This window comes from Lates calcarifer, linkage group LG21 (assembly GCF_001640805.2).
Source record: "Lates calcarifer isolate ASB-BC8 linkage group LG21, TLL_Latcal_v3, whole genome shotgun sequence".
NCBI lineage: Eukaryota > Metazoa > Chordata > Actinopteri > Centropomidae > Lates > Lates calcarifer.
In genome coordinates, this window is record NC_066853.1 from 23,497,655 (window position 1) to 23,511,525 (window position 13,871).

At 41.0% G+C, this 13,871-nt stretch overlaps 2 protein-coding genes across 2 annotated transcripts; one reads left to right on the plus strand and one right to left on the minus strand.

Moving 5' to 3' along the window:
* Positions 1-4,783: 4,783 nt before the first annotated feature.
* scg2a (secretogranin II a) lies at positions 4,784-8,439 on the plus strand. Its single transcript, XM_018684082.2, has 2 exons — positions 4,784-4,869; positions 6,087-8,439. The coding sequence occupies exon 2, from the start codon at positions 6,095-6,097 to the stop codon at positions 8,018-8,020; it is 1,926 nt and encodes a 641-aa protein (XP_018539598.1). The 5' UTR covers positions 4,784-4,869; positions 6,087-6,094; the 3' UTR covers positions 8,021-8,439.
* A 152-nt stretch (positions 8,440-8,591) lies between these two features.
* ap1s3a (adaptor related protein complex 1 subunit sigma 3a) lies at positions 8,592-13,845 on the minus strand. The gene is made up of 6 exons (XM_018684086.2): positions 13,705-13,845; positions 12,825-13,087; positions 11,678-11,856; positions 11,016-11,124; positions 8,909-9,046; positions 8,592-8,833 (listed from the first exon to the last, which is right to left on the minus strand). Exons 2-6 carry the CDS (start codon positions 12,825-12,827, stop codon positions 8,798-8,800), a joined length of 465 nt encoding a protein of 154 aa, XP_018539602.1. The 5' UTR covers positions 12,828-13,087; positions 13,705-13,845; the 3' UTR covers positions 8,592-8,797.
* Between the last annotated feature and the right edge of the window lie 26 nt (positions 13,846-13,871).

Sequence of the window (13,871 nt, forward strand, 5' to 3'; positions counted from 1 at the left end):
CTTGTATTCCTCAAACAAAAGTCAGTGAACCTAATAGTGTAACTTGGCAGCAATAATATGAGAATAGATGCTAATGTTCTAGGAAGCTAACAGAGGAAAGAAAGACGATGGTGCTCCCTTTTTTCTAATCTCTTCAGACAAGTGCTCTTTATCTGTTCTTAAACTTCTGTCTTTTTCTGGGTCTCATCAGCTGCCCTAGGCAAGAGAAGCAAGAAAGAAAAGAGATATGTGGAAAACATCAGAGAGAGAATATTATACACCATTGTGCCATTACTCTGATAAGGCTATGTTGCTGTATGTATTGTTACATTAGTAAGACAGCTGATAAGAGAATACTGTAGGTGGTGAACAAAAGAGATCACCGTCTTTTAGAAACCATGAGACATTTTGTTATATAAAGGTTTAAAGAGGTTAAATCACATATGGTCATCTCACTGCAATATGATAGAACAGTAACACTAATCCAGTAAAGTATGAAGACCCAGAATGTTCAATGATATTATGGAATAATTATATTAATAAGTTGTATAAAATATAACAATTATCAGAGCTCAAGTCATTATTATAAAATCATATTTCACCATTCATATTTCATAACCGCATTTATCTGATTTATTCATTTTACTAATGGCAGTTTTCAAAATGACACATTTCGTGTAACTTTTTATTTCACAGAACCATTTTTCATGACAGCATGACAGCCCCCTCACCTTCCAACCAATCACAGTCTTTCTTACGCTGGCTAGTCTAACAACTGCAAATAAATTTAGCCAAGGGATTGTAAGGTGAAGGGGCAGTGAATGGTGCCATCTGTCATCAAAATAGACTTCTAGAGATGAGAATAAAAAGAAAACTGTTAATTTAAGAAATACAGGTAAGATTTCATTATGATTGTGATTACACAATTTGTTCATATGGTTATGATTTCATAATGTATGTTTTCTTTTTATCTTTTTGTTTGATAATGAACAGTTTCTGTGTAATTTGGCACATTTCATAAACAGCGCTGTTATCTGTGTAATGCGACAGATCTCAGCCATACCTCTAAAACCCTCTGTTCGAAGCCCCTCCTGTATTGTTTGCTACCTGTTTTGAATTTCCATATGTGCTAAAGGTTCTGCCAATTTCATTTAGATTTTACTAAACAGCCAAAGTAGTCTTATTGTTTCTGTTGTATTCTCCTCACAGAGCATCAGTAAATACGGATGACTCATCCTGCTATGGATACACAAATCAAAAAAACAGGAAAACACAACATGAAAATGGATTTGAGCACTGTTATATAAATGGTCAAATATCAAAATTAGCACCCCGGAGTCTTTTAATGGCTGTCTCACAAAAAATATTTTAGAAATATCAGGGTTTTTGTGTTCTTCCTTTCATCCCTTTCTCTCTCTCAGCAGCAAGCATTCACTCTCTGTGGCCATGTGTAAAGCTCCCAGACTGGTGCCACGGCTGTAAACATGCAGTTTTCAGAAATGAATGACTTCATTGTTTTCATCATTTCAGGGAAAGGTGACAAATATGGTGGAGAAAATTTTGTGTATCTGCCTTGGTGTGCGATAAATGCGTCTGACTGTGACCTGATCTGGTGCCACATCTCACATTTCACAAAAGAGGAAAAAAAAAAAACTGATGCATCACACTATTCCCAGACACACACACACACACACACACACACATAATCGACCAGAGGGGAGAGAAATGAGGCTGACGTCAAACGCTGAAACCCATTCACAACCTTTCCCTCTCCCTCTCCCCTCCATCCCCCCTCTCTACATTGTGCCTGCCAAGTCTCTGACAACCTGAGTTAAGGAGCAGAATTATTGGCTGTCAAGCCTGGCGGTAATGAATGGAGAGCAGCCGGTCAGTCAGCAGGGTACAAACACACAGAGAGAAAAGGTAAAGAGTGGAGAGAAGGTGATGCCTATGACCAGGAGAGGTGAGTGGTTGTCTGTAAAGAACACTTATGTAGGTACAGATCCTCGTGTGCTCTGGTGGGGCTGAGAACACACACTGTGATTTATTCATTTGAAAATGAAACATACAGCATCTTTCGTGTTTTAAAGTCCCTAAAAACATATTTACTCAGTCACCTTCTTACTACTCACAATGGGGTCCAACATGAACATATTTTTGCCACTTTTTGTTTTTTGACATGATAGATATTCTACCTTTAAGACCTGCTCTTCTCACTGCTTTGAAGTGGGCAGGGCTCAAATGAAAAAAAGGTGACATCACCAATCAGGATTTAGCAACATTTAATCAGAATCTGATTGACAGTTGTTGGGTTGTTTTATTTGCTGTCAATCAATTCTGATCAAACCACACCTGGCCCTGATGAGGCAGAGTAGTTGAGTGTCTTTAATTACTGCTTATCAAAGATAAACCTGATGATCATCATCAGTTGTTTGGTGAGGCTTTAGAAAGATCCCTCCAGAGCCACAGATACTTTATACAACTCTTTTCATGGTTACTAGTATAACTCCTCTTAATGAGTAAACTCGTTGTCATGTGTAAAACCAGCCGCTTTAAGATTGAAACCAAGTTTCCAGGTGTTTTAAGACAGAAATATGATCTACTTTTTTACCTGACTTGTAAGTCAAATTTCATGCTGCTAGTCCTTCATGGCATTATGCACCAAATTACTAGTATGAATTATATTGCAGGATGTATCGCTGTAACAGCAGAAAATCACAGCATGCACTGTCACAGTTTGCACAAAGCAAAGACAATGAACTTAATGGAGTTGAGCTGAGAAACTTAAATAAACTTTTGTTTAGTGACATCAGAGATCATGACAAATAACCTCCATTTTTACTGAAGGTCAGAGAAAGAGGGTAACTTCTAAAGTTTTATTATTTAGCATTGGCGTTGGTGTTTAAACTCCAACAAGAGTCACACCAGCCCTTTTACATCACTTGTGATGAAACTGTAAGCTGAAAGTGACAGCAGATGTACCATTAACTGTGCTGGCCAAGGTTTCAGATTCAACATCTGACAAAAAAAAAAAAAAAAAAAAAAAAAAAATATGACCCCAAACAGTAGGGGGGAAAGAAGGGGAAATTAGTAATTGCCAGTAACAAATTTCTCATATGACCTGAGAGAAACCTTGTGTTTTTTTAGTGGACAGGCAGTGGAAATGGGGGTGGAACTGAGCTGTAATTGGTTTCTGTTTACCAGTAATCCTCCCACAGACACAACCACAAGCAATTAGCCAGACAGCTCAGGTTTTATCAGTACAAAGCTGGCACTGTGTGTGTATGCATGTATGTGTGTGTTAGTCATGAGGGAGAGTGTAATTAGGCTGAGGGAGACATGAGATTAAAATCAGCTCTTTTGTCCTGGTTTCCTTTGGTCTCCTGGTCCTAAAACATGTGGGATGATAACATTAGAAAGGTAGATGTTATTCTAAGGAAGGTTACTCTCACTGCAGAAATCAACATGAATCCATATCTAGAAGTTGTGAATGTGACAGACCTGAGCCTTAAACATGAAGTTCCTTTCTTCCTGTGTTTTTTTTTCCTCCACAATAATTCCAATTTTTTTTGAAACACCTGAAAACGTTTTATGAAAGGTTCTGTGTGTTTCTAAGTCCTCCATATTGACAGATTTTTTAAAAACGAATTTTTCCATTAAGGTGTTTTCATTGTATTTTAACAATTGGATGTTTTCTGAGTCACTGTGGGAAGAATCACAATCCTAAATCTGCTGAAGAGTCTTCCTTTTCCTGCATACAGAGAAGTATTTATGTAGTGCCACTGTGACAAAGCTGAAAATAACAAAGCTGTGCCGAATATCAGACAAGCAGGTCAGTGGAGGATAGTCTGAGCTCACGTCAAATACAGCGGCAAGGGTTTATGAATGGAACTGCGAGAAAACACATACACACACTCTGATCCATACTACACAAGATTTGACAGGCAGCCAAAAATAGAGACCACAGCGCGCCTGGCTGACGACGGAAGTGCTCTCTCTCCCCCTTTCTCTCTCTCTCTCTCTCTCTCACACACACACATACACACACTCCTCTGCAGTCCCTCTGTCACCCCGCCCGTCTCAGGCTTTGGCGGAGTCCATATGTGAGTCATCGGTGGACTTTAACTGTCGCTGTCCCCCAGTGCCGCAGCAGAGACACAACAGCAGTCAATGACAAAAGCCGCTCAACAGTCAGTGCTTCAGTGTTAAATGTTACACGGCCATTAACCTATGATACTGTCAATGTAGAAACTAAAACAACACGGAGGCAAAATGAATCATTACCATCATATATTAAGCGTTTATCAGCAATTTACTCAGCGATTTAGTGAGAAAAAAAAGGAGGAAAAACTAAAGGAGAACTAACCGAGTTTAAGGAGCTTTGCTTGTATCACTCACCACCACATGTGAAGACTTATGGTCTTATGCTCACAACATGTCGTTATGCTTAACAGGTTTATGAACTCCGTCAGATACTATTTCACATTATAGCGCACAGACAGGACAGTTACATCAGTCATTCAGTTACTGGTCCTAAATATAGCCTCATTATGAATTCATTCATCTCACCGTGAGCTGCGACAAAAGCCATTATGCACATGATGTACTGGGTCCAAACTATTTCAGTTCACATTCAAAAAGCGAAGCAGTGTTGTTTGGCCGACTCAAATTACCTGCGCGTGCGCGTATGCGTGTGTGTATATGTATTTGTGTGTGTGTGTGCGCGCGCGCGTGCGTGCGTGTGTTGCGTAGCTCTTCTCTCTCTGACGCACGAGTCAGGTGCTTCCTCTAATAGCATGAGGAGCTGTCCGCGGTGCTGAAACCAGACTCACAGCGAGGCAGAGAGATGCTCAGCTCACTCACGACCCTCCGTAGAAACTAATTACAAAGGTAAGACTTGGTTGTTATTAATGGCTTGACCCACATTATAACACTTTAAATATGTTTCTATCACACTTCATATGAATACAGAGTTTTTTTTTTTATTACTTAAGCTAGCTTCTGTTACAGTAGCTGTTTGCCAACCTGATGCACCGCCACAGATGTTGAGGAGAAGAGGTTGCGCTGTGCTGCCCGCAGTGTTTCTTTGTTCTCATTCGCATCGTATCATTTTGAAATGTTTGCGCTTTGTAGCTTATAATTTTCTTTCACACGATCTTACTTGTAAAAACAAATTAGTACGTGAACTTCTCCAATTTAAATTCAGGCTTGAAAAACGAACCAAAAAGTAAACATGGCAAAATGACAACAACGGCTTATGAAGTCGTCGCTTCTGGTCTGTTTACATTGCTCTCAAATGTTGGAAGAAGTTCCTGTCAAAATGTCAAAATATCAATATTCTGTTTATTATATGTATATATTATGTTTATTATGTACGCACACACACACACACACACACACACACACACACACACACATATATATATATATATATATATATATATTTACATGTGTATTTTTTTCGCATGTTAATAAAAACAGTAGAGCAGCCCAGAGCAGTTCGTTTAAAGACAATATTATTCAATTATTATTATGAGTTTAATAATAATAAATAAATAAATAAATACTTGGAGTTAAAAGAAGCGGTTCCATGAGAACATCAGCCTTACCGGGTTGCCTTGACAACGGAGCCGTGACTCACGGTGAGCAGTAATTTGACGACTAATGAGATTTGCACGGGAGCTGAATGCCGCTGCTGTTACTGCTGCTGGCGCACAGGCGGCGGGATTCCATTATTATTATTAGTAGTAGTAGTTGTTGTTGATGCTGTTTTAATCGTCATCATCACCATCATCATAATAAGATAGTAGGTTTATTGATTGGATTTCGTCAAGCAGATTTTCAGATTTGATCATTTCAAATCAATATTGTAAAGATAAATTTAGGTGTTTCAAAGTAAAGCACAAGTCATAGATCAGACTTGATCTCCAACCTGATCTCCAGGCTTTAAATCTATCGATCTGTGATGTCATCATCAGACCAGACATTTAAAGTGATGATAAGAGCAAAAGACGTGAGAGAGTTGCCACAGCCGGAACTGCTGCGAACCCGTTAGCTTAATGTATAAAGGTCAGTGCTGACTTGTTTACTGTGTCTTTCCTCTGCAGGTGTCACCATGCCGTCACTCTCTGAGACCTCCACAACAACCAAACACTTCCTCATCTGTTTTACCAACCTCCCCTTAATCCTCCTCTTCCTCAGTTCCTCTGGTGTTCACGGGGTGCCACTCAGAGAGCACAGACTGCGGGGAAGTGAATCAGACTCCCAGAGAGGAAATGTCCACCAGACTCCTAATGTTGACATGCTCAAAGCCTTGGAGTACATTGAGAACCTCCGTCAGAGAACCGGCACAGACTCCCAGCAGCACAATCCTCTCTCTGCAGGGTACGATGCCAGCCACATGGATGACGCTGAGAAGCTGCGTGCGATGCTGAGACTGGCATCTAATCCCGTGCAGAGTAAAGATGAGGATGAGGAGGAGGGAAGGGAGGATAAGAGTGAAGAGCTGCTCCAGGCCGTGCTCAGCACCCTCCAGCAGACGGAAAAGGCCTCCAAGCCAGAGTCACTTCGCCCCAGCGCACAGGGAGAAGGCATGAAGGACAGCGTGTATCCCAGGGTGCAGCAGAAGCAACACAACGTCATGCTCCACAAGAAACTGCCTCTCATGTTTGAGGATGAGGAAGAGGGCGAGGGAGGTGAGGAAGAGGAGCACGAGGGGCCAGATATGGAGCGCGAGAGCCACTTCAAACGCACCAATGAGAACGTGGAGGAGAAGTATACACCTCAGAATCTGGCAACGCTGCAATCTGTGTTCGACGAACTGGACAAGCTGACAAGTGGGAAGACCACGCATAAACGGCAAGATGAGGACGATGACATGGAAGACGACGATGAGGAAGAAGACGATGATATGTTTGATGTCAGGAATGTGGCATACGATGATGTAGGCGGGGATCTCGCACTCGACTGGGGCCCGCTCCAAGAACAGGGGGAAGAGGAGAGGGACAACAAACATGAGGTTGACCGGGGGCTTGATTATCTCAATGACAATGATGAAGAGGACGATGAGGAAGATGAAGAGGAAGACGATGAAAGTTACCCAGTCAAGAGGTCAAAAGATCCAGATGATGTTGCCAACCTAGTGGACTATTATCTCCTGAAAGTGCTGGAGAAAACTGAGGAGGAAGAGCAGAAACGAGAGATAGAGGAAGAGGAGGAGGAGGAGGAGAAGAGGGCTGAGAGGAGAGTGGCTCAGACGCAGTACAGAGACAATATACTTCCACAAACCATCTACGAGTTCATTCAGATCTCCCAAAAATACCAGATTCCACCTGAGGACCTGATGGACATGCTCAAAACCGGAGAACTGACAATTCAAGACAAGTCACGAAAGGGCAACAAATTAGCCTCAGCACAAAACAAGCTCTCTCAGATATCCTCAAAGAAGATACACAAGATTCCCGAGGCTAAATTCTACAACAGACGCCTGCCTGACAGTCAAAAATCCCCAGAGGAACTGAGGACAGAAGAAATCCTAAACATCCTGGGGTTAGGGGGAACGGAGGATCGAGCTCCCGTCAGGAAGCAGAAGCAGTACAAAAGCTTGCTGTCACGACTTCACACTCAGCCTCTGGGGCGTTCAGGGGAATCCTCTCCCACTCAACGCCGCCTTCCCAGCACATTAAAGGACGACTATGATAACACCATGGATGAAGATGAACTGACAGCGTATTTAGCGGCTCAGATGCCGGCACAGTATCTGAACCCCGTGTACAGCAGCAACAACAACAAGGCAAGCCAAAAGCGAGACGAAGCTGGGCAGAGCATAACAAGCTCTTTTGAACAGGCCATACAGGACTATTTTGATCAGCTGGACTCAGATAAAAGCCCAAATGAAAAGAGACAGTCTGAGGACGGTGAGAGGAGCGGCGGCACACAAATGCAAGGCTTTGAAAATGAGGCAGTGATGAAACTGCTGAGTTACCTGAACCCAGAAACTGAAGAAAGTGATACTGATAGCAAAACTGCCCAAGGAATATAAATAAGGTTGCAAATATATATACATACATACATATATATATGTGTGTGTGTGTATGTTTGGTGGAGGGAGAGGGTTAAAAATAAAGTATTTTAAAGAATAAAACATGCTGTCAACTTTAGTTATTCTGTAGATTTACAAAAGTTATTTATTAGCAGAAATATGAATGCTCAGACATTCATTTGATGCTTTTTTTTAAATGTGTTGCTCAACAGCACTTAACAACCAGTACATGTGACTCACCAGCCTTACATTTCAACATGCACACACACACACACACACACACACACACACACACACACACACACAACCAAAATCAGTGTTGGATCCCTTAGATTCACTTGTGTTTTTTGGTAATTCTTTCTTAAATGTGGTCATATGTGACATACCTGATGTTAATAAAGCATTGACTTTATTTTTTCCTTACTGTGTAGTGTTTCTTCATTTACTCACCATCATACAATGCATTGCTTTAAACAGAAATGTGCCATTTTGCCTCCCATGTCTTACTGGAGTTGCAAGAACATATGTAAATATTAAAAAAATATATTTGGATAAATTGGAAACAAAACTGTTTTCAGTCACATCTCCTGTCATATACCCTGAGATTAATGAATATAAGATTTAAAAGGCACTTACAAATGCAAACTTAATAGCAAATCTTAAAACTATAGTATGACATGAAAGATCAGCAGGAATGTGGTTATTGTATGTCCACAGCATTAGTCACTAATAATAAACCTTTTGGTTCAAGTCTTGAACTCCTCATCTTCTCTCGGCTCAGTAGGCAGGTTTGCTCATGTATTCCTCCATCGTCTGTGTGGAGAAGAGGTATGTATGTGAAGACGTTTCATATGAGTAATAACAAAACCGAGGGGTCTATGACTGTACCTCTTGGAGTGTGTCAGCCTCCTCCATAGCTACACCCACAGCTACTTTGGAGGTTTCTAAGATTTCTCCTCCCATCAGAAATTCATCTAGGATGAAGTAAGCCTTCTCGAAGTTGAAAATGATGTCCAACTCACACACCTGACAGAAGACGACAGAACAGACCATGTATTAAACTAAAGATAGGTTGCACTTCCTTGCTCAGTGGTATGGAAGCTAATTCGAACCATGAGAAAATATTATAAACAACATTTTTTGTTCGAATACTATGGATGACCAGGCCCTAACTGAATATAATAAGGGTGATGATAATGAAAGTTATTATATAATTATGAAAAAAAAGAGAAAAAAGTATACACAATTATAAACAGACTCCTTTTTAATTTGTTGTTTTCCACCTGCTCTCTTGATTTAACTGTTTTTGTTCATTACAAAGCCTGCCTCTCTCTCTTGTTTTGTCATTCAAAACTGGGGGGGCACGTTGAGGTGGTTTCGAAACAGAGGCATCTTATGGACACCAGGGGGAGTCTGATTAGTAAAGAGCACAGTGACACAACACAACACAAGAGTCACTGTAGTTCAAAGTGTTTGACGTGTGTATAGGTATATTATGTTTATTATGTATGTATATATGCACACACATATATCCACATGTATATAGGTGTGATAAAAACCACAACCACAAATAAAAACTAATCACTGTTGTCAGTGCCTTTCCTTTTAAAGTGTCTTTTCACAGCTGGCATAAAATCCATAGAATCTACTAGAATAAGAATCCAGTCTCCTGTTTTCAGTGGCTCTGTGTGTGTTCTCATTGTAGTGTGTGATGCAGCACAGGTGTTGTGCACAGACAGTCACTACATGGCCAAATGTATGACATTACGATTTGGTATTTTTATGTTTTGGGCTAGGCCCCTTAACTCCAGTGAAGGGAATTCTTATTGCTAGCAGCATACATACATGATATTTTGACATTAAGGTGCTTTCTAGCTCTTCGGTAACAGTCTGGGGAAAACCCTCTCCTGTTACAACATGGCAGTACCTCTGTACACAAAGCCATGTTCTTAAAGAAATTCATTTCTGAGATTGCTGCAGAACTTGGCTGGCCTGCACAGAGCCCTGACCTCAGCCCCATCCAGCACCTTGTGTGTGAGCCAGGTCTTATCAGCCAGCATCAGCGTTGGACCTCACGAATGCTCTTGTGGTTGAATGGGAGCAAATCCCTTCAGCCAAATTGTAAAATCCTGTGGGAAGCTTTCTCAGAGGAGTGGAGGCTGTCTGTTACAGCAGCAGATTAATTGCCACAGCTTTAGAGTCAGAGCCATTCAAAAATCATATTTGTATTTATGTACCGCCATGTAGAGTGTATTAATATATCTGTTGCAACTGTGTGGCTGTATGATTTGAGGATAAAAAATAGCAATACTAAAACAAAAAGTAATACCAGAGTTGTGGGCACTTGTGATCCTCAATTACTACTGTTACAGTCACTAACATTAGATACAGAAACATTATTGAACAATTGTGTTGTGTTATACAACTGTTAACAGAGTCAGGGGTGAGAGAAAGCAAGCTGGACTGGTTTGCTTCAGAGTCTCATGGCACTTGCCCGATTGCCAGAGCTTGCATATTGAAGCTTTAATTTAGCTTTAATTTTAAATTACCCTCCATAGACTAGCTCTCATCCAGAATTCAGAAATTATACCAAAGTATTAGACAGTGTAAAATACTCTGTTAGACTCTGTTAGCCAAACACTACTGTTAGACAACAGTAGTGTTTGGCTGAGGAGGTCGTCTTCATAAAATTAAGCTCCTACACAGCCACAGTGCTCCCGCACAGGTGTTCTCACTTTGCTTGATTAGACCATTTTTCAGGACTGTTGCGAGAATGAGCAGACTGTAACTGACTGACATCTCCCTCACTCTGCTCTGAGTGTTTGTGCCCCTGTTTGGACAAGATAAAGTAGACCTTGTTATGGTGCACAAAAAGTCAGGTCAGCCTGAACACAAGTCTAATTAGCAACAACAATTTAAAACAACTGTGTGTATGAAAACAGACTGTTAATGACCGACAAATTCTGCTTGGACCAAGACACTTGGCTCTACTTACATTACCAAAGTATTTATCCAACAGTTCAACATATCTGTGCAGCACTTCGAGGGCCAGCAGCTCATTATCCTGCTCCTCCAGACCAGCACAGAAATAAAGGCTTGCGTACCTGAAATTGAGGAGGACAAAGGTTAAAGAGCGTTGTTGAGAAAGCAGGAAACAATACAAGCTTATTTGGAAGCACTCTGGGGAGATCATGTCTTCATATGGCTGCCTGTGTGGATATCCATGAATTAGAAATAAATAATAATAAAAAAAAATAGTGTAAGAATAGAAGGGTTTTTCTGAATAACAAGCACATACATTCTACTGTAAAGGAATGAATCATGTGCAACATTAAATACTTTCACAAAGATATTATGTATTGGCCGTATTTTATTGTGTTATTTCATCCATTCCCTGTAACCTACTAATTACAAGGCTGTTTCTGTGAAAAGAGAAGATAAAAAGCCATTAGAAGATAAGCACTGATGTGTTGCACCATCACTAACACGGTCCTGCCAGTAATCTAGGGTCGTGCACTATGTGTTTTACTTGACTTTCTAGGTCTTATTAACTTGTTGAGAACGGATGTGACTGTGCTCTGTGTGTATTTTGGAGCATTGAGGAAAGAGGACACAGAGATAAACCACTCAGCATAACACAGAGTCTCTTGTAGGCACCTCCTGGAAACAATCTTGAGGTCCTTCCATTGGAGGAAGCTGCAGGAGCGCGGCGGACGGGCCAACACTAACATCATCATGTCCCGGATCACTTTCTTCTTCTCCCGGTCTGTTAACGGCGTGTACCATTTCTGAAGTCGCAGCTTCCCCTGCCGACTGAACAGCAACAGGAAGCGGATCTGAGGAGGACAGGAGGAGGGAGACGCTGACTTATGGAATTTTTTGTTGTGCAGCGTAAAGGAAAACAGCAGAAGATGGTATAAAAGGACCAGACAGGATAACATCTTGTGCTGTGAGGTTTTAAAACACAAATGTGTGGCTTGTCAACAGAGGAAAGTAAATATAAACACACAATGAAGCAACCACACACAGATGCATGTGCAAACACACACACACATGCATACAATGAGACTAACCCCTCCTACAGTCCTCAAGCCATAACTAAAATGAAACCACCTTAAGTCAGCAATTAGATTTCACAACTGGAAACGTGAATGAAGATCACCAGGGAAACAGACCACAGCTCTAGCACCTTTAAGTGATAGAGATGTGTCATAACACACTAAATACAGTCTGTGTGTTGTGAAAGGGCAATTAATGAGAGCTCTTTGCCCTGAGGTGCAGCTGCAAGCAGCACTACCTCTGCTTGCAACAAGATAAACCAGGACATGTGGCGTGTGTAAAGAGGTTAGGAGCACAACAATATATCAGCTACTGGCTGAAATACTTCATTTTAATAAAGCATGACGTGAAAAAGTATTTTCATATGCAATGTTTTCTTTAAGGCTCAAAAAAAATCCATGTTACAAATAAGATTTGCATTCATTTGCCTCTCAGACGTCGTTAGACTGTCTATCCTTCTTTAAGCTTTCCACTCTGACTGAAGATAAAACAATTCAACTCCATTATCAATTTCATGACCTTTGATCAAGGAAGTCCTTCCCCTAAACTGATCTGCAGCAACACAATAGAAAGTAAAGTAAATAATACCCTTCCAGTCGGATGAGTTTTCAGTTTTTAGAAAGTAGCACTTCAAATAAACTAGAGCAAACAAAAACGTTTGTTAAACCGCAGGACATATTTTCCTGCCTTCACGTGCATGGACAAATCAGTACATCCAGTGATAGCAACAAGCCCGGATACTCACCATCTTGTCACAAGCCGTGGGACAGACGTCACTCAAGTTCAAATCCTGCAGGTTTCTGCACTTTTATCCTCGGACCCTACTGTGCTGTGTGCGTTTCGAGAAGAGGCGACATTGTTGCTTTTCAGCGCGCCCACACCTCCTCCAGTCAGAGCCGCGCCCTTCTCAGATCCAGCTGCTGATTGGTTTCCGGGGAACTTCCGGGGCAGAGCTACACGCAGACAGGTGCGTCAGTGCAGCGAGGAGCAGGTGGACGGCCAGTAAGGCTACGGGAATATATGAGTTTCATTCAGTTAGAGCTTCTTTGGGCATAAGCCACGTGAATCTCCGTGATGAGCGCATGAGAAAACTCACCCCATTAATGGGTCATGTATTTATCTGAATGTATCTTTATGAAGAACAAAAGCAACATTTTATTTTAGACCTAAATCAAAATTAGGAGATAACACTTAAAATGGCTAACATTTCTCCCCTTTGTAGACTAGGCTTGTCTCTGTGTGGGAAAGATGGGTGTAAGGTCACCTGTCAATATATAGTATATATACCAGTGTATTAACACTTACATTGTGACATTGGAACATTGGAATTATTTTTAGCTAAAAACTGCTAGCTTACAGCTCCGTTAAACTAAGTTAGCTAGTTTAATTTGTGCAGCAGACGGAGATAGCAGATTTATTTACGGAGGTTCGGCTTCGTTAACTGTCTCTGTCAGGGAGTCTGTATTTTATTGTGTATGACAAATATTTTATGTCGAATATTTTGTGAGTCCCTTCCTACTACTCTCTGAGATATGAGCTGCCATTTTATTTACATGGAAGATATCATGTAAATCACCAACTGAAGAAAGTTTCAACAGGAATATCAAACTGTAAAATTACGTTACCTCATAACGCAGGCTAATCCCACGGTGAATTCAGTTTTCTCAACAGAAATCACAGGAATACAAAGGGGGTATATCCTGTATATGTCTGTCTGTTTGTAGGTGAAATAACACTGAACTGAACAAATGCATCCTTCCTTCCCGCCGCTGGGCGGTCTGGTCGGTGGAGT

What these genes read in the sequence shown, in the direction of transcription:
- scg2a (XM_018684082.2), top strand. Translation starts at nt 6,095, where the DNA reads ATGCCGTCACTCTCTGAGACCTCCACAACAACCAAACACTTCCTCATC.
- ap1s3a (XM_018684086.2), bottom strand. An exon ending in CTCAAGATTGTTTCCAGGAG is followed by an intron (nt 11,125 to 11,677) that starts GTGCCTACAAGA and finishes CCTCAATTTCAG; the next exon opens with GTACGCAAGCCTTTATTTCT. An exon ending in AGGCTGACACACTCCAAGAG is followed by an intron (nt 8,834 to 8,908) that starts GTACAGTCATAG and finishes TTCTCCACACAG; the next exon opens with ACGATGGAGGAATACATGAG.